Raw genomic sequence first — 27809 nt, forward strand, 5'->3', positions numbered from 1 at the left:
GTAGTATGGTTGCAATATTTTGTATGTGGACCTCTCTTTTAAGAGATATAAACATTTGAAATATCAATATGCAAATGAGATGACGTAAATTCAGTCCATACGACGGTTCAGAATTCGATGTCTGGAAGTATGGTCCTGGTTATTTTTGATTATTCATAATAATTATATAATATAAATTAAAACAAACAGAGCTTTCTAGCATATTATGCGTTAACAATCAACCTTTGAAGGAATGGTCCTGTTAAAAATTCGCTCCAGAAAAATCACATGCGTACTAACAAAGATCTAAGTTTATTCGAATGAAATCTCAATATTGCAAAATAAAGATACCCTTTGTGATGCGATCGCAGAGTTGTTTTCTTCTCGAGATCAATCGTTCGAAGATTCGGCGTATGCGCACAGGAACGCTTCACTTGTTCGTACTGATGACATTTTGGTAGCCGAAGAAGTGGACCGTTTTCTCAAGGTTGCGTGCGCAAACAAGATATAAGGAACTTGACGGGCCACGATACCAGAACACGAGTATTTTCATGTATTGCTATAAAAAAATTTTGGGTAACAATTCATAAATTTGATTATACTCCTCTTTAAATACAAAACTGTTTTCTCAATTTTGCTGAATTTGTGTTTTTCAGTTTTGTGGCCCGTCAAGTTGGATGCGAACGCAACCTTGGAAAAACTATGTCTATTGTCATGTCCCTGCTCGAGCTCATTCGATGTTGTGTCGGCTATATATCGCCCCAACTTACCGAAGAAACCACTCAAATTTGCCAGAAATTTTATTTATTTAAGGAGTTTTTGAATTATCTAATAAACAGTCCTGGCCTCTCAAATTTCATTTCTTTGTCTTTATGTACTTTCTAAGTCAGTAGTTGATCTACACCCTTTGATGTCTGGTATTCGAACCGGGTACTGATTTTGCGTCCACAACCTGTGGAAAAAGAAAATTGCTTAGCACTATATCTCTTAATAAAAAATTAAAATAAAAAGATACTTCGATGTGGTTTGTTCGTAAATAACCTTGGATAAAGCCTCTCTTGTTCGCCGTGTCTTCTTGGTAGTTGAGCCTGAAACAAAAACGACTTGTAGCGTCAGGGTTGCTAAATTTTAATATACTGAAATATGGGCAATTCATGGTTCCCCCATGCACAGACCAAATAGCGAGCCAATCAACGTGTTGCAACAGTTTTACTAGTGGAATTAAAATCTTGTCCAATGAACAACTACGACAGTATCTATATTTTAAAGAGTACTGAAAGGATTTTGAGGCAATTTTAATTTCTTTTACTTTTCAAAGAACAGTAAAGAATAGAAAAAAGTAATAATAGTCAATTTTATGCGATCAGACTATTAAATTCTAAGTTATTCTAGTTAATTTGTTGAGCCGCTTGTGGGACATAGCAACGGTAACAAAGGGGAGCTGCGGAACCATGACTAAATAAGGTAGCTAATATGGCAAGCCTGGTAAAAGAAGGACAAAATTAAAAGCACAAACAAAAGCAAACTTAGAAAGTCTTACCTTGAACGTATGGCAAGGATACGAAAGAATTCCCTTATTGCTTAAGGGATAGGATGTCACTCTTCCTATTTGAGATGCCCCAAGATATTTTTCAGTTCTTAAAGCACTATCTTTCAACAGACGCTGCTCTGGATGCATCTTTACATCAAGTAAATCTTGGACTCTGATTCCATCAGAAGGAAATGGTTTTTTGTGGCTGTAGTTTGACCTCTGGAACTCAGAACTCCGGTCCCTCGGCAACACTGATCTTGTTTTTGTTCTGTAGAGTTCCATGTCAGCTAGTAAATTTAGGGTGAATTTCGATTTCGTTCTTGTATTTAAAAAGCTACCTTCGTGGAACTTTAGCTTTCTTGCTACCGACGTTTTAAAGATAGAGCTTTCGTCCTTAGGTGTTGGATTTTCTTTCTCTTTCACAATTTTCGTTCTGGATTTGCATCTGTGTTGCCTCGCGGGAGAACGTTGGTGTCGGGAATTTTCGCTAGATTTATTGGATTTGGACGCGATTTGTGGTTCTGGCGCAAGTTCGTTGAAGATATCATTTGGAGTTATCGTGTGGGAAACTCTAAGAGATGGAAGATACCTAGAAAATGATATAGTATAATAGTCATCATACTATGACCAATTTTACGAATCACGATAATATGATTACGGTCATCATCACCGTGCACCACGCACCACAAACCACCTCACTACCATCATCACCAAAACCACCATTCACCATCAACAAATTCAACATGTCATGGGCGCAGATTCGCCAGTGTTTCAACTTTATCCCCGCCAGTCATACAAAGTCAACAGTGCGGCTGCACAAGATCACTGCCTCGACATAATACAAGATAACTTAACGGATATTCATGACAGAGATAGTAAGTAATATACATGATGGAATGCAGTTCATTTACCTATTAAGAATGGTATGAACAGATGATGGTAGGTCCTTAAGGGCTGTATAGGCCGACGCACTTGCTTCAAGACTAAAAGCCTAAAAAGAAAAAAATATGTGTAAATATAGCATAATACATAAAAATACAGAATAACTGATTGTGCTTATGTTGCGCAAATATGACAAATATCGAATAATAGGGGCAGATGTTAAGCAGTTCAGAAACTGATCGACGCGCGCGATTCGGCAAGACACACTGGCATTATGTATGGCGTATTAAGTATGTCTTTTTTCCAAAGAATAATATGCTGTGCGATTGTTGTATATCAGTCTACAGGCTATACTATAGCTGGTTGGGCTTATACAAGCTAGTTCATATGCATGTATTTTCTTTTCTTTTTTCAGAGTCAAAACTAATTACCATTTCAAGATCTGTATTATTACTGTCTTTCTGAGCATCTTCCTCTTTCTGCGGAAAAAAATTATCGGACTGACTGAAATTAAAACAACCCGCTCTATGCTAATCAAAGTCATCGCACGTTCAACGCACAGATCAGTTGAACCTTCAAACAATTTCTGGGGTAATCTAGGGCACGTCGTCTAACTCACAGATCTAAGCCTGAACAACAACCTCTGGGCTGATCAAAGTCAGGGCATGGCTAACTCACAGATTGAACCCTGAAACAACCTCTGGGCTGATCTAAGTCAGGGCACGGCTAACTCACAGATTGAACCCTGAAACAGTCTCTGGGCTGATCTAAATCAGGGCACGGCTAACTCACAGATTGAACCCTGAAACAACCTCTGGGCTGATCTAAGGCAGGGCACGGCTAACTCACAGACGTAACCCTGAAACAACTTCTGGCTGATCTAAGTCATGGACAAAAATCATAAATAAAGTAGGAGACTCGATCACAAGTGACGTCGAGACTAGAAATCGAGACTCAAAGGTTAAAGGCTAGTGTAATACAGATACATCACCCTAAATTTACAATTAATTCTTCATGAAAATAGACCAAATTCAAAACTCGCACCGATGTGAGGCTTAAGTTGTGAACAAAGGAATCTGGCGTGATTCGCGACTTTTGAATCACGCCAGATTACTTTGAGTCACGCCAGATCCCTTTGCTCACAACTTAAGCCTCACATCGGTGCGAGTTTTGAATTTGGTCTATAGCGAGCTGAAAAGTCTACAAATATTTCATTTACGGAAGACTTCTTTACCTCCTTTTCTTTGAAAATCCCCCTTAACAGCCAAGCGCACACGTGCTTTGTTCTCAGCCAGATTGCAAAGTTTACGTCTTTCATCGCCTGAAAAAAAGGAGCGTGACAACAGTGTTGGTGAGTTCGTCTGCTGAGCAAGGAACACAAGTATCGCCAACCAATGAGAACTTGCCAACTGCGCATGCGTCACATGATGACGCAACAAGCATTTTATAAGCCGCTTCTCTACGCTTCACAAACTCATTCAAAGTGACAACTCACCATTTTCTTATTATTGAGAAGGTAATAAATGCAGGCCCTGATGCAAAACAGATCCTAGTGTGAAAGTAAAACAGAACAGAATTAGAAACTGTCTCAGTCAGTGACTTGGCCAAATTACGTACAAAGGCAGACCCAATGTTGCATTTCGGGAAAAAATCAATGTGGCAAAGATGGCGAGTATTCTCTTCAAAAAAAGGTCGCAGGTTGCCCTAGACAAGAGAAGATCCTGAACTGAATTAATCTAGTGTTGGGATCAGAAGGAGGGGGGCCGGAGAGCGGGAGATAGAGTGGAGCACTAAAGACTAAAGGGGTGGGGGGAATGGGGGGAGAAAGTAGCCGCAATTAACTAATAACCCGCTTGTGTCCACTCTCCTATCCCGTGTCACCTCTTAGTACGACGAAAAGGTAAGGTACAAACCGGGTTTTTGAAGTCAAGAACGAGTGCTTCTTCTACTTTTTTCAAAGCGGTTTCATATTCTCCTGTCGATGATACAAACAGGAAAAAGATCAACTTTACATATAATATAATGGCAGGTTTACATACGGATATCGGTGGAAATTAAATTTAAAGATGTTCTGCATGTAAAATTCGACGCTTGCGTGTTCCGCTGATCAGAATTAATGGTTTTCACAGCCGCCATGTTGGAAGATTTTAACAAAAGATTCGTCATTAGTCGCTTTTGTTATATCATCCAACAAGGCCGCCGTGTCTCGTTTTGTTATTTCATTTTTTGGGAATGATTGAAAATCAGCAATTGGGTAACTAGTTTTCGATAATTCTAGTTTCGCAATGGCTGCTGGAAAATTAAAGTTGCTACCTACGTGTAACGTCCCTCGAAACGTCCCTCGTCCCTGCGCGCGCTTCGATTCGGGCCTTAATCGATTTATTATTGTAGATGCATGCAGTATAAGTAAATCAGCACGATAAGGATGACATGTACCTTGTTGTATATGACATATTGTGGATGCATGCAGTATAAGTAAATCAGCACGATAAGGATGGCATGTACCTTGTTGTATATGACATATTGTGGATGCATGCAGTATAAGTAAATCAGCACGATAAGGATGGCATGTACCTTGTTGTATATGACATATTGTGGATGCATGCAGTATAAGTAAATCAGCACGATAAGGATGACATGTACCTTGTTGTATATGACATATTGTGGATGCATGCAGTATAAGTAAATCAGCACGATAAGGATGGCATGTACCTTGTTGTATATGACATATTGTAGATGCATGCAGTATAAGTAAATCAGCACGATAAGGATGGCATGTACCTTGTTGTATATGACATATTGTGGATGCATGCAGTATAAGTAAATCAGCACGATAAGGATGGCATGTACCTTGTTGTATATGGCATATGGAAATCTTGGCCAGGGCTGGGACGTGAAGATGGAGGACTTTACCAGTTATGCAACCAACACAGCAATTAATCTGCGCATCGTGAGCATAGAAGTATTTTAGGAATCGGAGGAAAGGTCATTGGCAAAAGGGATAGGGGTTTTTTATGTTTGTAAACATTGCCAAATGTGCGGTAGTGAATGGTCGTATACCTTCATACAAACTAACCTTTTTTCTGCTTATCACTCTCATTGCTGTAACGTAGTGTTTAATGGCTTCTGAAGTCTGGTCGAGATGGTGATATGCCACGCCACAGTGAAGATGACATTCATACATCTGTAGGGGAAATGAGAGGACATTCTGGTGTCAATACACCAAAAATTGCAAAACAGATAGACATACAATAAACAAAAACACGCTGACAGACTTAAAGACATAACGACAAACAAGTAAACAAACTTTTAACGAGCTCACACACAAGCAAGCAGACAGACAGACAATTACAAGCAAACAAAGAAGCAAACGAGCAAGAAATAAATAATAACAGGAGAGAACTAAAATTTCCCTGAAAATGAAAAAAAGTTCTATCAAAATGTCAAATTGAAGCAACGGTCGATACAATTTTCGCTTGGAAGGATGCTAAAAACTTACCAACATTTTCAAGGAATTGGCAGCTATTCTGTCGTCATTGTTACTTCCTCGAAGAAGTGTCATTATTTCTTCGTATTTCTTTACTGCCTGTCGAAGAAAAATAACAAATTATTATTATGACTATTTTGGTTTCGCTCGCTATTAATCGAGTCCATTGAAAAAGACAGAATATTATTTAGCACAAAACATCAACACATAAAGACTAACAATCGCGGAGAAAAAATACATATCGATGTTTTTGCACACCAAAATCATATATCGTTTTTATGAAAAAACAATTATACAAATGGAAAAAATTCAGTGTAAAGTATTTACCTGTTTCCATCGAGCTCGTCTCTCGTAGTTTAAAGCGGATACAAAAAGTTCGTTTACTTCCATTTTGGCTTACTTAGCGACAAAATTAAACAAATACTATAGCAAAAACGCTGTTCTTTTTCAAGGAAATAGGACTAGCACTTACGAATCAATTTGAAGTTATAAACTTAAAATATCAATGAAAATGAATTTCTAGTGTGTCAGTCGAAATTTGGTGAATAAAACCATCTCGGGGTAATTGGAGGTTGTGATGTATTAAAGACCGGACGAGAATCCAGGATTTGACTTCCAAATTCAAGTCTTTCATGATTAATTAAGTAGATATATAAGGTATCTTAAGATACCATAGTAACAGATTGTTATAGAGGAAAAATATGTCATATTTGAACAGCTGATAAAGAAGACACATCGTAAATCATTGAACTAGTTATGTACTAGAAAACTGAAAGCGGGATGGATATGATTTCCAAAATGACTTTCTATTTATTCAGAATTGACTAAATCGTCACAATGTTCGAAGGGTAACGCAAAAATTTGATTCTTGAAAGAAAACGAAACTTTTGAAGTCAAGACTGCAAACTATTAGTTTTAATAATTTTACGATCACCCCAAGACACCTGCCCGTACGTGGCCTGCAGGACACTCTATCCGGCTCCTACTGACTTTTTCTCTCCAGAGAGAAATGTAAGGAAAAAAGTACAAAAAAAAAAAAAAAAAAAACAAAAAAAAAAAAAGAACAACAACAAAAAAAAACCCCGCAAAAAAAGCTTTGTTTATGACTTATCAATATATATGTGAGGAACCACTGTAATTGGCACATGCTTTAGTATATATACATGTGTTTATATATAAAGTTCGTTTGTATAAGTAGGCGTGGGTTTTTAATGGTAAAGCTAAATAAATAAACAAATAAATAAACAAACAAACAAACAAATAAACTAGTGATGCTTGAAATACCTTAGTAAAAGAAAGAATTGACATGCTAAAGAGAGACAGAAACAATGGAAGGAAAATGGGAAGAATAAAGTAGAAAGATGGGCAATATAATATATACTGAATTAAATACATAAATTAAGGTTGACATTTAGGTACACAAAACTTTTATATTGTCTTTAAATTTTTCATACAGAATCTCAAGTTCCTTAGTCATTTAGCAAAGCAAATCGGCAATACTGTAATTACATACGATTATAAAATTGAAATTTATAAGACACTATAAGAAAGATCAAGAAAAAATGATTAGTATACTCTTAATGATTTATTATAACAAATTGTTGTGTTTAATAATTGTTAGTTGATAAAACAACTGATTATTGCAAATATCTCAATCTAGTAGACTCATGAAGGAACTTTATGAATGGCTGTAGTTACTTTGTCTTGTGATTTGATAAGCAAATTACTGAAAAAAAACAAAATATTGTTTTCCATTAATTAGCTTTTCATGAAAGAATAGGCCATTTGCAGCAATTGATCACGTGTCAATTTGCCCCATAGCAACAAGCCCGTGGTGGGCAAGCTAACCACGCATTCCTTGACAACAATAAGACTTTGAGTGGCGAAGCTTAGCGATACTAAGACTATACTGACTGTTTTTAACCTTTGTTCTGTCTGGTTTGACCCGATATTCCGTATAAAGTTGAAAGAAGTGTTTTTTTATCGTTGGCGATAATTTTTATCATAAAGATTGGCCGCAAAAGAGAGTTTTTTGTCTTTATTCTGGTCGCCGTGGACAGAAGACGCGTGTGCAAATGGCGGAATTCTCAGGTATGTTTATGACTCATTCAAACCCCGATTTAACATCAAAATTTCTCTTCAATTGTCAAGATTCTTTTGAAATGAATGTAGATATACCTACAGATCCTCTTATACTAATAAAAACTCATATTTGCTAGCATTTGAGGCCTGATTTTCGTTTTAAAACTCGAGGTGTGATATCTTCGCCGACTGCTGGCGGCAACAATTTATAGACTGTTTTTGTGCTTAAAATGCTTCTCGAATTTAATTTATCTTCGAATTTAATGATTCCAGATGAATTGACTGATATATCGAGACTTCCTGAGCTTACATCTCATGTTAATGATCTTTGAGATCCACTCTGCCTTTAATGATGTGTCTTTTGGAAATCGATGGAAGGAAAGCTCTTGGTTGTAGCGAGAATCGCCGGTACACTTTGGGACACAACAATGTTGACGAGAGAGTGTAAGCTTCGTAGTAAGCTTCGTTGCATCTTCATGTCCACTATCTATACCATTAACATGAGATGTAAGCTCAGGAAGTCTCGATATATCAGTCAATTCATCTGGAATCATTAAATTCGAAGATAAATTAAATTCGAGAAGCATTTTAAGCACAAAAACAGTCTATAAATTGTTGCCGCCAGCAGTCGGCGAAGATATCACACCTCGAGTTTTAAAACGAAAATCAGGCCTCAAATGCTAGCAAATATGAGTTTTTATTAGTATAAGAGGATCTGTAGGTATATCTACATTCATTTCAAAAGAATCTTGACAATTGAAGAGAAATTTTGATGTTAAATCGGGGTTTGAATGAGTCATAAACATACCTGAGAATTCCGCCATTTGCACACGCGTCTTCTGTCCACGGCGACCAGAATAAAGACAAAAAACTCTCTTTTGCGGCCAATCTTTATGATAAAAATTATCGCCAACGATAAAAAAACACTTCTTTCAACTTTATACGGAATATCGGGTCAAACCAGACAGAACAAAGGTTAAAAACAGTCAGTATAGTCTTAGTATCGCTAAGCTTCGCCACTCAAAGTCTTATTGTTGTCAAGGAATGCGTAGTTAGCTTGCCCACCACGGGCTTGTTGCTATGGGGCAAATTGACACGTGATCAATTGCTGCAAATGGCCTATTAGAGTGAAGGCATATAACCTGTGAAATAAGAAATACTAGTCAATGTGTAATAGTCAAATAGACACAAAAGAAGACAATGGAATAAGGGTCTACTAATGAGTATTAGGCCTAGGGCAAACGTCGAACTTTCCATGCACCGAGCTCATTAAAAACAATGGATATCAGGTGATAATGAGGCAGCATTCTTTGATGCAATTAAGTTCGGTGCATGGAAAGTTTGACGTTTGCCCTAGGCTAGAGCAGCAGTTAGGCGGAGGCGCGAATTGCCGGCATTGTCAAAAATCACAAGTCGAGAAACACCAGCCTTCCCCGGGGTTTTGGAGGTCGGTTAACCGCCCTACAGGGGGTCTTGCGCGATCCGCATGCAGCGCGAAATGTGCCTAACTGCTGCTCTGTTGGGGTCGCAAATGGAGGGAAAGATATTCTTTAGATATACATGGCATCCGTCAACAACATTCAAAACGAAACTGTGCGCAGGCTGGGAAATCAGGTGATGGATAACTCAGATGCGGATTTTGTCTTTGCGACGTTCATGGAGGGCAAGACAGACAAGACTATGAATCACGAAATGGCTGAAAGGATAATCGACAGAATGCCGGACGGCGACTACCGTTTGGAGTTGACGTTCGTGAAGTATTTGGACGGTGAGTGGGTGATAGAAAAGGGCCGTAATCCCATCAGGGCGTCTGGTAAGCAGAGTTTGTTCGTCTTGAATAAGCAAACGAGACCAGGGGCATTAGAGGGGATTGACATGCTATTCTATGAGGTCGCTTACCCGGTTACCGTTGTCATTTACGGCGCGTACAAGATCGAGGAGCCAGACGTCAGAAAGTTGCAACCAATGCGACATCCGGGCAATTGTGTCGGGAAGTTAGTAAGGGGGTTCTTTGAAGATGCCTCTCGTGGTGGTAAGCTTACGCCCAAGAGGAGAGAGGCCATAAGGAAATGGGAAAAGAACACGCATAAAACCGGAGGTACCATCAAAAACATCCAGAAGTTAGAGACGGCTTTAGAACGCCGCATACACGTGAAGGATATCACGGGCGGCTACATCTACGAAGGGACGGAAAAATATGGAGGTAGAGGTGCTGCTATCGTCATCTATCAACACAATGGACATGCTTGGCGAGAACTTGGGTTCCCCAAAAAAAAGGAAACTAAGGTTTATAAGACGTCGCCGTTGGCAGAATTGGTCCACGAGAATTCCGTTTGGTTGATGGACGCGGAAGGAAGTCAGTTTATGACGCAGGATGGTACTCTCTACCGCCCTGAAGTAGAGCATCAACGTATTCAAAGTGCGTGTGCGACATTAGGGGAAGACTTTTCAGACGAGGTCTTAAGCAGCCGTAGTTTGGACTTCCTAGCTGCGAAGAAAAGGAATGGATGGAAGTCCACGCCTAAGGAATTTGGAGACATAGCCAAAGCCTGCGTAGAGCACGGCCATGGAGGTTTGTGGAATATGGAGTATGACGAGAACGAATACGTCTCCCTGGATATGAAACATTGTTACCCTGCCAGTTTTAAAGGCCTCGGGGATTGCAAGGAGTATTACGACCGCTACGGGCATCCGGATTCACAGTTCTTTCGTGTGTCTTTGCCAGGTAAGTGCGATGCTCCAAAGTCTACGGGGTTCGTGCGGTTGACCACGTGGAAGTTGGCAAAGGGCTTACATCCAATAATTTACGCGTGGTATGGGAAACATCTGCAGGAGAAAGAATGGATTCCCATACCATTGCTGAAGTTTCTCGAAGAGCGCGAACTGCTTACGTACACAGCGCATGAAGCTATATTGTGTCGCTCCGCGTTTACGCAATGGTTGCCGGAGCATAACCCCACTGCTAGGATTGTCATAGGTAAATTTACCCAGGGTGCAAAAGAAGGAGAAAAGCACATGCAGCGGCGTTTGATAACCGACGACGGAGAGTTGAGCTTCCTCGTAAAACGTGCACATGAGCAAGGAACGATGGTGTCCGTAGAAAAGTGGGATTATTTCATAGAAGGTAAAGGCAAGCAACAATGGAATGCGTTGTGTTATTACCAAGATCATCGCCCGCAATATTACCATTTGCGCGCCAGCATGTTCGCGTATGCGCATATTAATCTGTTGTCGATGCTGTTGAGGTTTGACAAAGAGGACGTTCCGCGCGTGGCCACGGATTCCCTCTATGTGAAGCCCGAAGTGTTAGAAAGAATGCAGGAATTCTACACGGCCGATGAACTCGCGGAAAGTGGTCAATGGCGTGTGAAAGATGAAGAGATAAAAGCTTGGAGAGAACGTGTGGAATACCACGGGAAACACGTAAAAGGTGCCACCGTCCCCACTGAGGAACCATTGCCATCCGTTGTGGACCCCATTTCTTACCAACGCTTCTCGTACCTATACGGGCCGGGAGGCAGCGGTAAAACCACCAGGGTTTTGGAATTATTTCCTCGCGTGAAGGTGTTAACGCCGACGCACCGTCTGGAACGAGAATTGACAGAGATGGGTTACGACGCGCAGACGTACCACAGCTTCTTCCGCTGGAATGGTCAGAAGTGGGTGCCGGAAGCAATACGCGACATACCGTCAGTCATATTATGGGATGAGATTTGCACCGTGCCATTAGAAATCTTGCAGGAATTCGTAGACTTCGTCCGCGGAAAGTGTCAAGTTATATTTGCTGGAGATCCATGCCAACCTCCTCCCATTTGCGGAGAAATGCCCCACGAATGGTTAAAAGAAATGGTAGACCATGCAGAGGAAATCAATGCTGACTACCGCAGTAAGGATCAAGTAAGAGACTTAAAGGCGGAACTTCGGGGCCTCAGCGATGCCGAGCAAAACAAGACGCTGCGTAAACGCATCCGAGCGAAGTCTTACGAGGACTTCCTTTGCGCGTGGCATCCAGAGGATTTGGTGTTGAGCAGCAAGCGCGCAGCACAATCGCGAATACAGAAAGATTTGTTAAGCGTACACCGCGAAAGATTCCCAAGCCATTTGGTGCCCGTTTGCTACAAGCCTCGCGATACCCGCATGCAGAAGCGTGACGTGTGGGTGCCAGGTACCGACGTCAAACTGCGAAACGCGGTAACTCATGATAAAGCCTGGGTGCCTATGGGAAAGGTCGAAAAAATAACCTCCCATCCAGATTGGCGTTTGGGATATTGTATGACAGTCCACAGCGCGCAAGGTCTAACCGTAAAGGAAACCTTATGGATTATAGACCAGCGGTTATGTTGGAGTAATTTGATATATACCGCTGTGAGCCGTGTGGAGCATGCCAAACAGTTGCGGAGGGCTTGGGGTCCGCAATTGCGTTACGATAAAACGCCAGAAGATATAGCTAAGGAGAACATTGCTAAGAAACTCCTTCGCTACAAGCGGCACGACGAAGAAAAAAATATGACGTTCGACCTATGCGTGGACGACGTCTATAAGGAAGGGGCACGGTGTGCCAAGTGTAACATACCTCTACTATGGAGGTTTGACCCAAATGACGATCAGCAGTTCTCCGTGGATCGTATAAATAATAAGCGCGGGCATTGCAGAGGCAACGTAAGACTGACATGCCTAGAGTGCAATCGGGCGCGTGGTGCTGCGCTACTCTGAGTCTTTGGGGACTATGAGCAGCTCTTCCTTAACAAATCCACGACTTGGGCCATCTAGGTAATACAACACGGGTTGCCCTTCCTTGGTGACGGACTTCGAAATCTCATACGTTTTCAGGGACCAGTTAGGATCCGTGGCTCTCTTACTGCCACCTTCGAGTTCCCCCGGCTGATAGAGGTATCTGACCACTATGTCGCGGGGGAGCTTTTTTTCCTTCAGTCCGACCGCCCTCGAACTTCTGACATAGGATTTGTGCTCCACGTGTTTCTTTTTTATGGCATCCTTGGGTTTTATTCCCGTAGCCCTGGCCGCCTCGTTGTTCAAAGCCGCGACGACCTGGGGGAGCCTCTGAGTCCATTCCCTGTTGCGTTTGGAGGGATCTTCCAGCTCTTTCCAATACTGGTACCCAAAGAGACGCTCGGCCAGAGTTTTATTGAATCTTTCAACGATGCTCTGACCCCTGTGGTACTCTGCCTCGGCTCTCCTAATCTTAGTGTCGTGGTCTTTCAGGGTTTTGGTAACCACGCCCATGAACTCCGTCCCCGCATCCACTTGCAGCAGCTTAGGCCATTTCAAGACGCGCTTATAAATCCTACCTAGGGCTTCTGCGACTTCCCCAGAATCCTTGCTGGTTATGGGTTCGGCGTCCTTGTATCTGCTTGCGATATCCACTACGGTCAAAGCGTACCTATAGGTCTTTCTTCTCACCGTGTCGTGCGGTAAGAAAAGCAAATCCGCCTGATGAACTTCATTAGGGGTATTTACGGTAAAGCTGGGCCTGGGAATGTACTTAGGCACGGGAAGATAGACCTGCCAGAGGGTTTGTTTTCTTAGCCAGTTCTTAGCCGTTTCTTCTGATACCCTGGCCGCGGTCGCGAGTTTCTTGATAGCTGACGCTCCTTTCCAATAGCCTTCAGGCCCATAGTAAATCCTTTTGAGTTTGTCCTCTACGCGGCCCATTATATGAATTCCAAAACAAGATTGATCTTGCGTCCGTTAAAATCCACCGTCTTTCCGTCCACCTTAATGGTGATGTTTATGCTTTCTACCAAATTAGACAAATCATAGCTTAAAGAAATGGGAGTGTATTCTACCAGGTCAAATGGATTACCTTTGGGTAGAAACTTGGACATAAGAGAAGACTTTTCTCCATTGTTGTAACTATGGACTAAATCGCAATAGACTTCGTAAGAGGATGCGACTTTCCATTTCACGGGTATGGCTGTGTTGGTAATCGTCTTGCCTGAGGCACATAATAAAGATCCCAATGGGTCAGACTTTCCAAAAGTCATTGAATAATTTGACATATTATGTTTGAGGGTCATTTCGTGCGGCAACCCCGTGGTGAGAGTATAACCGTGTTTTGCTAATTCCTTAGCAAGGGTGATTGGTGTGTAATGTCCATCGGGCAGCATTACGCCTTGATAATTGCCGCCGCCTTTATGCTCAGTGATCAAGGCATTGACTAAATTATACCAAGAATTGTACAAAGAACAACTAACCAGCCTAACCTTATGGGCTTTGATGGGGGGATTCAGATAAGTGGTAAAGTTATTCTTGTCGCTTTCCAAAAAGACGATCATATATTTCAGGAAACACAGTTCCCCTTCGTTAGAGCAGATACGCCAAAGCTACGCCTCCTGCCAGCCCTGCAACTCCTACAAATACCAATTCATTGTCTTTTTGTTTCTTAGAAGGCTGATAGTAATTCTTAAACTGAGGCTTTCTTAACCCCGTTAATGCCGCGGGGTGTGCTTGCGCATAAAGCTTAAAGGCGTAGTCTGTGTTTTCGAAGTTCTTATCCGCCTGCATTTTGTCTTGGTAGTTCTTGTCCAACCAATCCCTGTAAGCTTGTCTCTTTTCATTCCAAGCCGCCACGTCTCGCTGATATTTCTCCAGCGCTAAATCATGCCTTTTCCTTTCGGCGGCTAAATCTCCGCTTTTATCGCCTCTAACTAATCTATCCAAATACTGACCACCATAATTAGCTCCAGTGAATGCTAAAGCTGCAATAACTCCACCTGCGACTAAGCTAACCATTTATACATTAGGTAGGTACTTTTCCTTCCGTAGGTAATCCTTTAGCATGATAGCCCCGCCTACGGCAGCGGTCATTTTAGCGAAATTAGCGAAGCTCTTGCTTGGGTCTTCAGTAAAGTCTTCTTTGAGCACTTTCTTACCTACCCAACCAATACCCGCAACGATGGAAGTAATAATAGCTGCTTCTTCAACAGTTTTCAACAACGCGGTCGACATTATATTACAAAGCGAGAAGGTTATTCCATTTCAGGGATTTTGCTTTTTCTCACGGGCGGCTCCGCAGGTGCGTAATGTGCTGGTTCCAATTTTACTTTTGGCTTCGTAGCCCGCCATTGTAAGTAGAGGCTGCCTGCTGCTATAGCGACCCCTAACGCGCCAATGACGTATCCCGGATTAATAAAGGATTCCTCTTCTTTTTCCTCCACCTTTTCTTCTTTTTTGGCTTTGTTCTTCCTGTTCATCTCCGCGAGCTTCTTCCCCGCGGCGACTCTGCCTGGAGATTTAGCCTTGGTAATCTTCTGCTCCTCCTGAGGTTGCTCTGCCTTCGACTCTGGTTCACTCATTTATATCTAAGGACTTGAAGGACTTGACAAGTAACTTGATGACGACTTGACAATGACTTGACTAAGTACTTGACAACGACTTGACTAAGTACTTGATGACGACTTGACTAAGTACTTGACAACGACTTGACTAAGTACTTGAGGCGACTTGATCAGGTACCTCAGTAAGTGCTGCCTGGAAGACCTTTTCGACTTCTCTGTCCTTCTTGAAGTCCTTCCAAGATGTTCCGAAGGAACCTAGTACCTCCTTCAAGTCGACGTGCTGAGCTACGTGCAAAGCCGCAGAGGCAACTGCCATTAACTTACCACACTTCAAAGACAACCAGCCGCAGGTTATCTTAAGTTCTTGGGATATGACATAGTCCTCGCTAATGTCCTTCCGCAGTTGCTCCACGTCGTCTATGGGCAGCGCAAGTCCAAGCAATTTAGTCGCAAGTCGGATAGCGGAGTCTGCTACGGCGTCCGTGGTCTTACTTGCAAGGGCGGCCTCGTACCTCTTATGGAACTTTTTGACTTCCTCTTCCGACAACTTATTAACCTGCTCATGGGTAAGTTCCTTGCCTATCATTTCTTTGCACTTCCCCGAAGACACAAGGATGTTGAGTTGTTCCTTAAGGTTACTTTCATCTAGCTGCGTGGGGACTTCATCTAAGAGCTGCTCAATATCCATATACATTAGGAATCATAGATTCCAACCGTGTAGGGAAACCTCAAAGAGAAGATCATCTTGGAATGTTGGTGCGTTTTTAAATGCCGCATGTATTCATGCAACTGTTCCTTACTTATCTCACCGCCGTAGTCGCTTAAGATGGTTTCCAGATCACTCCGGCTCGGAGTATAAAATACGACCAGGGAGCCTATGTTTTCCCTAAAGGGTTTAGAGACGCTGGTAAGCTGCTGCGAGAGCAACCAAACGCTGATATTGTCGTGTCTGCCGCTGAAGGCGAGCTTCACCAACTCCGAAGTGCGCTTTTTTACGTCGTCCCCACAGGCAATGTCGTCCAATATGAGGAGTGTCTGTGTATCTTTAGGGAATTGCTTGTGCCAAAACTTCAAATGGCTGGATAACTCGTTAGGATCTAAGATATCTACGAAGAAGTCGTCATCTTTCACTCCTATGCCCGTCCAGGTGCGGTTATTCACATAGGTGGGACAAAGCAGCACGATGTAGTCGAAACGGTATCTAAAGGGTCCTAATAGCTGCTCCACTACGAACTGCGTTTTGCCGCAGCCGGTGGGTCCTACTATCAGAGCGTTACAAGGAATATGGTTCGGATCCATTATATATACGATGGACCCAGTGGAAGCAGTAAGAAGGATTGCCGCCGACGCAAAAGATAAAAGGGACACCATAGAAATGCAAAGGGAAGAGATCGATCGGCTAAAAGAGCGCGTGCAGGAATTGTATGATGAAATGTGCGGTCTGAAGCGCGCGGAAAGGTTTGGTGCCTTGTTGACGATGGCCGGTTGGGCGAAAGAAAGCATTAAGGACTTTATGCGATATCCGCTGTAGAGTCGTTTGAAAGACACCTAAGAATGTTAAGTATAAGGTTGTTAAATTGTTAAGGATGTTACTTCTAAGAAAAAAAGATGTCTTAGAATGTTAAAGATAAGGTTGTTATATTGTTAAAGACATATGCTGCTTTAAAAGATGTCTTAGAATGTTAAGTGTATGGTTGTTAAATTGTTAAAGATATACGTATGAGTCATTTAAAAGACACCTTAGAATGTTAAAGATAAGGTTGTTATATTGTTAAAGACATATGCTGCTTTAAAAGATGTCTTAGAATGTTAAGTGTATGGTTGTTAAATTGTTAAAGATATACTGCGTGTGCTGTTTAAAAGACACCTTAGAATGTTAACTATAAGGTTGTTATATTGTTAAAGACATATGCTGCTTTAAAAGATGTCTTAGAATGTTAAGTATAAGGTTGTTAAATTGTTAAGGACTATTATTTCTTCTTTTAAGAAAATATACCTAAGGACAAGGATATTTCTTTTCTTAAAAAAAAAAAGATGATAGTCTTTAACAATATGATAACCTTATCTTTAACATTCTGAAGTGTCTTTTAAAGCAGCACGTGCAGACATACTTAACAATTTAACAACCTTATCTTTAACATTCTAAGACATCTTTTAAATGACTCATACGTATATCCTTAACAATATAACAACCTTATCTTTAACATTCTGAGGTGTCTTTTAAAGCAGCACGTGCAGACATCCTTAACAATATGATAACCTTATCTTTAACATTATGAAGTGTCTTTTAAACGCAGCTGTATGCTCCCGTAGACCTGTTTTAAAAGACACTGCAGAATGTTAACAATAAAGTTAAAAATACGTTATATTGTGGTTAAGGTACACTTAAGTATAAATGAACTGTTCGATGTGTAAAAAGGTGTTCAGCACCAAGCAAAGACTACAATACCACGTTCGTCGTGGCGTTTGCACAAAGAAACCAATTAGTAAAGTTTGTAAGGATTGTGGTAAAGAATTCAGCACCGTTCAAAAGATGCGACAACATCAAGACAAACGCATTTGTGGGCTTTGTAAGGGCTGTAATAAGGAATTCCCTAACACCTCCGAGCACCTGAAAAGGGGCGTCTGTGAACAAAGCAGACAGTGTAGTTTCTGTAATAAGATACTTAGTAGTCGTCAACGTTTACAAACGCATCGGAAAACACATGAAGTCAACTATCGATTTCTCTTTGGGGCGTATGACCTAGAAGGCGTGGATTGCTACCAATGTGCGGATTTGATGTGTCGCTGCCCGCATAAAGAGGATTACTTAAGGAATCGCATAGATTACCATAAGAAGATAGTCCGTACTTTCCCCTCTTTTGAACGCGCCGAAGGCGTTCCGTGGACTAAAAGGGAGTATTGGAGGCAGGAGTGCGATCGTTGTGGTTGCATCAGAGAAGAGGAACATATCTTCAACTGCCTCGACAAATAAACGTCCTTAACAATATAACAACCTTATACTCAACATTCTGAGACCCTTTTAGAATGGGGTTTACGCAAAGAGTCTCAAACCCCATTCTTATTTTTCTTGTTGTTTGTTAAGTATCATCAAAACCCCTTTTAAAGGTATATGCTAGCCTACTTTGTGGCATTTCTGGGAGGATTCCTAATCACCCTTTCAATATATGGACTGTATTACGTGTGAACTACCAGCCGATTGCATTACGACCCAAAAACCGCGTAAAAAATACACCTGCCTTCATTGCGGCAAGGTATTTCTTGAAGGATCCCACTGGTGCTCCGCGGAGCAGCGGACCCTATTAGACGTCCTTACGAATGCAGAGGACTCTCAGGCTCCCAATTAACCACGTCAAATACCCACCTGCCATCCTTCTTACCATGACTCATAACATGGGTAACGTCCTGCCCTTCGATGGCGTACCTTATCCTATCGGGCGCCCAAAGGGTGTATGTTCTTTTTTTATTCTTTAAGACCAAGCGCAGGCGGTCTAAATCCTCGAAGACCACATAATTCTTTATCTCGTAGATTTCCCCCGCCTGCAAATCCCTCCAGTGCGTTTGTATAAACTTTAACTCGTTAAATTTATCCTTGTCCATATATTCTATGAAATATCTTTAAGTGTGTTGCCAAAGTCTCCGAGGTTTTAAAGCCCTTACAGCACCACCTGCAGGGAATTCGTAGGTGTTCAGCATACGCAGTGATCTCCCTGCAAATGACATCGTAGTCGCTGCTTACGAGCACCTTATAGCCGTTTTCTTCATACCTCCGTAAGAGTAGTTGCTGATCCTCAGATAACCTGCCGTTGCCTTTTGGGGTCTTCAGCTCTATGCAGAATCCACAGTAATGTGTATGCGCATTCAAGATCATTAAGTCGGGTTGACCGCGTTGATATCCTTTCTGCCAGCACTTTATACGTTTGCCGTCTGAATCCTGCAGTTCACCTAGACCGGGTGCTATGAGCATTTGGGGGTAAAACTTGCGGATGTAGTCCACCACCTTTTTATGTAAGTCGAATTCATTTTCTATTTTGAATACCAACTTGTTTGGACCGTCAAACCGCCTTTCATACTTACCGGTTTTCCTTAGCGCGGGTAGGACTTCTTCGAAGACCCAATCGCGAAACTTAACGGCTTGGGGTAACTTAGAGCTAAATATCAGTTCATACAAACCTGGCTCAGATATGAACACAGAATGTGGGTGCATAGAAGCGCCCTGTTTTAGGGCCCTTCCTAACTCACTCGACCTTTTCTGGTACTTTTCAGAAACGTGCTCCCTGATTGCGTTTCTCGTTTTTTCATATCCTAATGCAGCTGCCACCTCTTTTCCCTTAAAGTACAAAGTTTCGCCTTGCACTATGCATTGCAGTTTGGTGTCGTTGTTTTCGAATACGCGAAGCATTGTATATCTAAGAAATATTTTAACCTTAATATGCAACACTTTTAAGTTGGTTCATTTCCACGCTCAGTTGCGCGTCAGACACGACGAAGATGTAGCAGTTTATCTTGTCGCTGTCGCCCGCGGAGGCATTCTTGGTGCGCTTGATCTCCAATGTTATGCCATCCTGCGTATTTACTAGACGTAAACCCTGGCCATGTAGGTCTTCGTCGTTAATGGTGCGCATGTCAATCCATAACGCATACTTATCCTTAAAGAATTCCTCGGGGGATATTTGATCGCCAAACTTGCGCATGGCCTCTCTGTACACGTCTGCGGGCTTTATCCCCTGGGAGTAGACCTTGTTTGGAACGCCGTTGATATTCACGCCGACGTTAGTAATGTTGGGGTTGTGGAACGCTTCGGAGTCGCGCTTACCGGCTTCGTAGGGTTTCGCAAACACCAGCATTAACCCCGTGAGACTTCTTCGGGGGAGGTTAATGCTTTGGTTGATAACCTCATCCGTCTTATCCAAGAAACTGAACGTCTTATACATCACTACGTGGTCGTAAAGGAATGCCTTTCCGGAGCTGTATTCCATGCCGGCGCTACGGGCCAGCTCTTCGCTGTACACGGTTTCGTACTGTAGCTCTAAGTTGGTGATAGAATAAGGATCAACAGTCCCGCTAATTGCGCTGTCCATGCCTCCAATGACGTTCGTAGTGTTCGCCAAGGTTACTTCAAACTGTAACTCGGATAACTGTCTGGGGTAATACACGCCATGGTTCGTAATTACTTCAAAGTCCAAAGGGATAACGTATTTGGTACCGTACGCAGTTACTACCCTTGTTGCGTCTGCTACTGCGGTTGCTCCGCTGGAGTCAGTAGGCGCCGGGTTGGTGTCGCTGCGAAGCTTACGAAGGATAACGCTTCCGATTCCCTGCTCTATCTTTTGTGCACGGTCAAAGGCTGTTAGCCATAAATCTTTATACGTGGTGTACAGATCGTACCTATTCAAATCCAAGAGGGATTCCCCGGCAAACTTGATTCTCATCTTAGAGACGAGGTTCCTACCCACATTATTGACGGTATAGCGCTTGTCCTTGGTGCTTGGTTGTATTGCTAGGTCAAACCTTAACGCCAGGGTGCCAGGAACCAATACTAGGTTATCCGTTAGGCGGGGAACGCCCACATACAGCGTTTCTCCAGGCTTTGCGCTGCTGGGCGTGAATGTGACCCGGTGAAAGGTGCGTTCTGCTTTCAGCCCGCCAACCTGCTTAGGTAATACGTTGGGATTTAACTTTGAGCTTATCATATATAATGGAAGTAGAAGGAACGGATTTTGATCCCCTTACCGAAGAAGGTCAAGTTGACATTAACGATGAAGAATATGAAACCCTGCTTCCTAATGACAACGTAGACGGACGAGGCCTTTTTGATAAATTGCTGAGCAAGTATGGCGTCAGGGCCCGCGATGCTATGCGTTCCTTAAGAGATAAATTCAAGTCTAAGAACCCCCACACGCCCATTCCAGAATACTTACAAATGGAATCCCTTGGCGTGCGGTCGGACTTAATAGCGGACATCATCGAGGACCTAAGGGAGCGATACCCAAACATAAACCTGGCTCTCTTAGACATCCAAATAGGAGACAAAGGGCAAGTTCAAGTTAGAGAATCGGGTAGGGAAAAATGGCACAACCTGTATCAAAGGAAGAATTCCCAGCTGCTTAACAACCAGCTTCCAAAAGGAGTCACAAATGCGCTTGGAACGCCCAACTTGACGATGCTAAGCACTTTGACTCAAGAGGAAACAAAAGTTGCTCAAAGGGCCTTTATTAGAGGTATTTCGAACCCTGGCTACAAAGATGCCCTCAGATCCGCAATCAGACTGCAAGAGGAGCGCCAGGAAAAACTCAACCAATTAGAGACCGTCAAAGAGGAAAAAAGCAAACAACTTGAAGAACTTCCAAAAGATAGCGACGCGACTGGAGGCTTAATGAGATACTTAGAGAAAATAAGGGCTGAAAGGGAAGCACTTAAGAAGGAAATACAGGAAAATAACATAACCATCGATGACCTTACGCGACAACTCGACTACGTAACCAAGGAAGAAGGCGGTCTTACTAGTCGCTTCGAAGCCGTCCAAGAGGAAAACCAAGCATTGCAGGAACGTATAAGAGAATTAGAAGACGAATTCATGAAACAAAATAAACTAACTACTAAAAGCCATGCAGACGAAATCGTAGACTTTAGGAATAGACTTTCTAAGGCGTTGGACGAAAAAAGCGACGCAAGGAATCAGCTAAGGGCTGCTTTGAATGAAGCGGCGGGAAAAGACACGGAACTACAGCGCTTAGGACAAGAATTAATGGAGTCTGTTGACAGAGAAAGGCAATTGATGGTGGACAAGGCAGTGGCGGAGGAACAAATACGGCAACTTCGACAGGCCGTCGAAGACTTGGAGTACGAAATAGATCGACAGCGAGTAATAATCGAAGATCAAACTCGCCCTGAAGAAGAAAGGGAGGCAGCCCAAAAGGAAGTAGAGACTCTTCAGGAAAGACTGGCGGAATTACAAACGCAAAAGGAAAACCTGGAAAGAGAATTGGGGCTTACCACCAAGGAAAAGATAAAAAGAGCCCTTTTGAAGTATGGCGTTCCGCTGGCATTTGCGGTTGCTATTTCGAGCGTAGTAGGAGTTATCCTATCCACGCTTAAGGCTACAGGCGCGGGCGTAAAGAAATTAGGCAGTGGGCTGACGGACTTGGGAAAAAAGATGGCAGCCGGTCTTCCTGGGCTGCTGGGTTCGGTTGTTTCCTTGGCACTTAGGGCCGGCGGCGAACTGTTGAAGTTCGTGGGGAATAACATTTGGATCTTGGTCGTCGCTATTGGAGTGGTACTCCTGAAGAAGATGAAGGGTTAATCTTATCCTTGTGTATTACTGGTGGCTTATCGTCGTCGGGCGCCCGAGGCGTCCTCGACTGGGGATAAGTAAAGATAGTATTCGCGCCGCCTTGATAATGCGGAACTAGCGGTATGGCGGTCATAGTGCTAATGGTCTTATGATTCCAGGCAGCATCAGTCGGGGGGTTCGCCTTTACTGTGGCGGCATTTATCCGAAGGTAGGCAACGCGGTTGGGGAGAACTTGTAACTTCGCATATTGGCAATTGACTATCATGTGAAAACTTACTGGTGTTAAGTCTTCTACAGTCGGTGGTGGGGGTTCCGACGAGAAATGAACTGGGTTCCTATTATTATCTTTTTTTCTGTAGGGTAGTAATGGATGGTCATTCTCATCGACAATCCTAAACCCGGCTTTACACGAATACGCCGTCGAAATACTAATAGTACACATGATTAATCCCAGGCCCCCAACCTTCACCCACAGCCCGGTGTCATACCATTGCTGTTCTAAGTAGTCCTTCTCCTCCAGGTAATGAAGGAACCAATCCTCCTTCGCGTGTGGGTTCATATATTTAAAGACTAATCACCGTAAGAGTGCTAATGGTCTTATGATTATAAATAGTATCCCTTTGATTTTCTATGCTATTTACCGTAACCTTTCCCGTATCGTCTACTCTTATCTGCAGCTTTACCTTCCCATGGCAATCGGCGACCATGTGGAAAGTCCAAACGGAAAGATTCTCGGCGCTGGTTGTGGTGGGCTCTACGGAGAAATGCACAGGCTCCCTGTTGTTTGTCTTATTTCTCATAGGCTGCAGTACGCCATTCTCATCCAGGAACCTAAAGCCGACGTTGGCATGGCTGCTCGTACCAATGCAAATACTACAAAGGATTAACTTCTTTCCCGAGTAGTTCAAATTCACGGACATCCCCGTGACATCAACCCAAGACGCCTGGGTGTATTTTTTCTCGCCTGTATAAGTCGTATAGACACAATCTACTCCAGCTACGTAGGGGTTGTTCATCGCCATATATAATAACTCAGACCAACGCCTGCAGCTGCTAGCCCGGCTTTTAGTAAGTTATGGTCATATTCCTCAGGTATCGCAGGCAGGACCTTCTTCTTTACGTTCTTTGGTGTGGGCTTTTCTACGTGCTCCTTCTTAGGCTTCTCCACGAAATGGGGGACGCTTCTAAGAGTGTCAGAGTTCACGTCGTTCGCCCCAAACTTCATATCCTTAGTAGCTCGCTGCAGCTTGTTGTTATAACCCACAACGGAATTGGTGTTAATAACCAAATTACTTGGCATTAACCAACAACCAGGCGACAAAGCGTAATCCAGTCGCACTTTAGACTGCTGCACCGCAAGTTGATATCTTTGAACTGACTTAGAAATCTCATTCTCGATAACAGCGCTTTCGAAGAGGACAAGGAATACTTGTTGCGTTTCCTGCGACGCACCGGAGGCATCTACGATGGGGCTGCGAGTGCTAACCTGGGCCCCTAGAATGCAGTAAACAAAGGCTTCGATGCTTCGATTAATCCTTGCGAGATTCTTTAGACCAATGCCCTTTGCGGCAAAGAAAGGCGCCCAAGGATATTTCTCTTTGCTTTCTATGAAGTAAATCAAGTCACCTTTTGACGCTTTACCCCCTAAGTCGGAGAATTCCCATCTGCTAGGATACCCCATACCCGGAGTTTCTATGCTGGCGCCAACATACGAAGCATAGGTGTAAGTCTCTCCTAAACCATGGGCGGCACCCTCTTTGTTGCGAAAATCAGGGTTGGTAAGCTTAAACTCATTCCTTAATCGCTCCCATGCGACTTTGTCATATTTGTTATCCTTCGGCTTAAAGATAGTGTCACTAGGAAGCGGTGCTCCTAACTCAAACAATATCCTACGAATAGTAAAAGCAACATGAAATCGCAGGAAAGGAATATGGAACATGTCCGCGGCTATACCGCATCCTTTAGTAGCAGCCCAGACAGCAAAGTTTAACTGCTGCGGCCAATACCGCATGTTGGGACCTGATAACCATTCTCTGGATTCTTTCCCTGAGGTATGTTTCATGGCAGTTTCTCTAAAGATGTCTCTGACTTTTATTTTGAAAGTCGTAGGGCCCACGGGGATTTCTAAGGAGGTAACCATCTTAGCAAAGTCATTTGCGCCACCTTTGTTATCGTAAAATGGGTAATCCTCCGTTGCCGGTAATAAATTCTCTGGAAAATTAGGCTGCCTTTCTTTATGCTCGGGTTTTGGGTTCTTTGGCTCCAAGTCCGCATTGCTGTACATTCTGGAGCCTTCATAGTAAATCCCATCGGGTCTTCTTTCAAACTTACTAGGGTCTGCATGCGGAAACATCTTCCTAAATGCTCTCCAGTTGGCATAATCCCTGTTGTCGTGATGTGGCTGCTCCTCAATATCATTCCCAAAAGCGTCGTACATTAGTATATATAATGGATGTTATACCTTCAGCACCTCAGTTGTACCCAGATGTTCCCACCATAGGTCCTACAGAATTAAACGCCGAGAACTTTCGTCTGAATAAAGCGAACTTAATACTGGCTTACTTGGAAGGGCAAGCGAAACACTACGAAGAGGTCAGGAAAAAGTACGCCAGAGCCCGAAGCATACTACATAAAATCGCGATAACTTCCGGCTCCATGTCCGTGGCGTTAACAGGCACTGGCGTTGCTACTTCGCTTACCGGGCCTGGAATAGTCGTTGGCGTTCCTTTAGCCAGCGTTGGAGCTGTCTGCGGCATTGTTTCCGCTGTTACGACAGGCATTATAAAGCAATTGTCCGGTAAGATATCCAAGCACGACACTCATATAGCCCTGGCAAGAGCAAAGGCTAACACCATTGCCGACTTGGTGTCTCAGGCTCTGCAGGACCGCCGCATAGACGACACGGAGTTCTCTTTGATCCTCGCGGAGGAAAAGAAATACGGGGAGCTAAAGTCGGGTAATAAAAAAACCATCGTGAAAGATCTTTCCGAGGAATCTCGCAAAAAGATCTACCAGGAGGCAAAAGAGGAGCTCCAAAGAAAACTCGCTCAGTAGACATTTGCTTTGAAAAGAACGTAGGGGGATTTCGACTGCACATTTCATCTTCTCGGAATCCATTCTAATAGGGGGTGGTTGGGGTCTATTTTGTAAAATATTTCGTAAATTACGTCGGGGTAATAAGGAATATCCTTATCCAGCCGACAGAATAACCACTCGGCCCTTTGCATATCTGGGACATGAGGAATACGCCTACCGGTAATTTCAGACAAAAGATAGGGAATAGCTTTGTAATATTTCCCTAGCTTTAATTTTTTCAATGTCTTTCGTAGACTTTGTGGGGTTGGCTCTTCTAAATGGTCTATGATTTTCTGCGTGTCTAAATATACCGGATGTAAACCTTGGATATGACTCATCCAGTCTCGGAAGTATTTTAATCTCTTATATGGCGTTTTCTTACGACCTCCATTGGCGTAATACTGCTCTCTGGTAGCATTTGGTACGGCATTACGAATATTCTTACCACACTCGTAACACTGTGCTGACGTGTCGTCTTCTATTTGCATTTTTTTACCACAACACCAAAAGGGTTCTGGCTTAAGCACGTTAACTTTAAGCCTTAAACAAATCACACAGAAGTCATTAACGAACTTCTTACATTCATGCATCGTATATCTAAAGAATATCTTTCCCTCCATTTGCGACCCCAACAGAGCAGCAGTTAGGCACATTTCGCGCTGCATGCGGATCGCGCAAGACCCCCTGTAGGGCGGTTAACCGACCTCCAAAACCCCGGGGAAGGCTGGTGTTTCTCGACTTGTGATTTTTGACAATGCCGGCAATTCGCGCCTCCGCCTAACTGCTGCTGCTAGGCCTTAGTCTAATATCTATTTCACGGGTTTAATGACTTCACTCTAAAGGCAAGTATAAATGCATTTCTTAAGAGAGTACTCTCAATGCTTACCAGGCATCTGATTCCAGACAAATAACAGGCTGAGGCTCGATCTCTGGGTAGAGCTTCTTCGCAGATTCAGTTAAGCTTGATATTGGTCCTGCATTAACTGGGTTAGCTGTGCCTTTTGCTATAAATATCATAAATTAGAAAAAAAGATTTTAAATCCTGTGATCCAAAGCATGGAACTACATTAGGGGAGGGGAGGGTAGAAATTGTGACAGAGGGTAAAATGTAAGCAGCAGAATGGACATCTGATTTCTGGTTGGCACATGCATAATAAAAGTTGGAATCGGAATCATGGGTGATGTGTGCTGCTAATGTGTTGTGTCTCACCAACTCCTGGCGGTCTCGGTGTTGCATGTAAGTTGAGTTTGTTTGTAGGTTCTCTCCTGTGCTTTGAGGGTTTTCCAGGTTCTCCGGTTTTTCTCCCTCCGCAAAAACCAACTACTAATTTGATCCTAGGAGATTTTCACAATAGGGCTAACCTCAATATCTCCTTTCACACTCACTGATGCGAATAAATTAGTATGTGTCATAGATTTAGATCTAATATAAGAAGAACTTAACAGAAAGAATTTACAAGAGAGAGAAAGAGAAAGGAGAGAGATACAGAAAGAGGGAGGGAGGGAAGGGAAGAGAGGGAGAAAGAGAGTAAGAAATGGAGCAAAAGGTATTTTTTTCAAAAATAAGCATGTACCACATGACTTGACGTGAAAATATCTAAAGTTAGGATGTCCAAATGCAATAGAGTGAAGTCATTAAACCCGTGAAATAGATGTTAGACTATAAATACACTTTAGTAGATCTAGACCCAAGACAGGCAACCTAATTCCATTGTTTTCTTTTGTGTCTTTTTGACTATTACACGTTGACTAGTATTTTTTATTTCACGGGTTAAATGCCTTCGCTCTAATCCGTTATCAATCCTTAACATAATTCACAAGAAATGATAATCTTTACCTGTTAACGCGAGCCCTTGCTCATCTACACACAGAACACCTATCACTCCATGTTCTAACATTCTGACGAAAAATAAGGAGCAAAAACTTAATAAATACAGATAAAATCGTCCCTTAAGGCATAAAAGGTCCTTCACGCACTTACAATTCCTCAACGTGTGTTTCTAGAGATTTTTCCATATTTCAAAAGCAGTTTTCAGACTGTATTTCACAAAATGCAACTACAACCACTAAGTCTTGTGACTTTTTGAATTCTTTAAAAGTTAACCGCTGAACAAGAAATCGTGGACTCTAAATTCACATTGGTCAAATCTTCAATCCATTATTGGATTACCCTTTTAAGCG

The 27809-nt window shown here is 42.7% G+C and overlaps 2 protein-coding genes across 2 annotated transcripts; both read right to left on the reverse strand.

Annotated features, from left to right (window-relative positions):
• Positions 1–766: 766 nt before the first annotated feature.
• On the reverse strand, positions 767–6523 carry LOC116289326 (uncharacterized). Its single transcript, XM_031696216.2, has 12 exons — positions 6207–6523; positions 5892–5978; positions 5469–5576; positions 5243–5333; positions 4306–4367; positions 3888–3941; positions 3627–3713; positions 2824–2871; positions 2422–2501; positions 1520–2099; positions 1021–1067; positions 767–931 (listed from the first exon to the last, which is right to left on the reverse strand). Exons 1-12 carry the CDS (start codon positions 6267–6269, stop codon positions 850–852), a joined length of 1389 nt encoding a protein of 462 aa, XP_031552076.2. The 5' UTR covers positions 6270–6523; the 3' UTR covers positions 767–849.
• Positions 6524–7451: 928 nt separating this feature from the next.
• LOC148908894 (ragulator complex protein LAMTOR5 homolog) lies at positions 7452–27713 on the reverse strand. Its single transcript, XM_089035658.1, has 4 exons — positions 27610–27713; positions 27466–27527; positions 26515–26632; positions 7452–7605 (listed from the first exon to the last, which is right to left on the reverse strand). The coding sequence occupies exons 1-4, from the start codon at positions 27642–27644 to the stop codon at positions 7545–7547; spliced, it is 276 nt and encodes a 91-aa protein (XP_088891784.1). The 5' UTR covers positions 27645–27713; the 3' UTR covers positions 7452–7544.
• Between the last annotated feature and the right edge of the window lie 96 nt (positions 27714–27809).

The sequence above is a fragment of the Actinia tenebrosa genome, unplaced genomic scaffold, assembly GCF_029948245.1.
Source record: "Actinia tenebrosa isolate PJP-AT-01 unplaced genomic scaffold, QUT_ActTen_1.0 PGA_scaffold3__52_contigs__length_22856419, whole genome shotgun sequence".
In the NCBI taxonomy this organism is placed as follows: domain Eukaryota; kingdom Metazoa; phylum Cnidaria; class Anthozoa; order Actiniaria; family Actiniidae; genus Actinia; species Actinia tenebrosa.

Bases quoted from the DNA above. Each gene is read 5' to 3' on its own strand.
- LOC148908894 (XM_089035658.1), bottom strand. From the start codon at position 27,644: ATGGAAAAATCTCTAGAAACACACGTTGAGGAATT. The intron at 27,528-27,609 runs GTAAGTGCGTGA...ATTTTTCGTCAG, and splicing joins GAAACACACGTTGAGGAATT to AATGTTAGAACATGGAGTGA. The intron at 26,633-27,465 runs GTAAAGATTATC...TGATATTTATAG, and splicing joins GCAAGGGCTCGCGTTAACAG to CAAAAGGCACAGCTAACCCA.
- LOC116289326 (XM_031696216.2), bottom strand. From the start codon at position 6,269: ATGGAAGTAAACGAACTTTTTGTATCCGCTTTAAACTACGAGAGACGA. The intron at 5,577-5,891 runs GTAAGTTTTTAG...TTTCCCCTACAG, and splicing joins CCAATTCCTTGAAAATGTTG to ATGTATGAATGTCATCTTCA. The intron at 3,942-4,305 runs GTTTGTACCTTA...CTTTCACACTAG, and splicing joins TTCTTGACTTCAAAAACCCG to GATCTGTTTTGCATCAGGGC.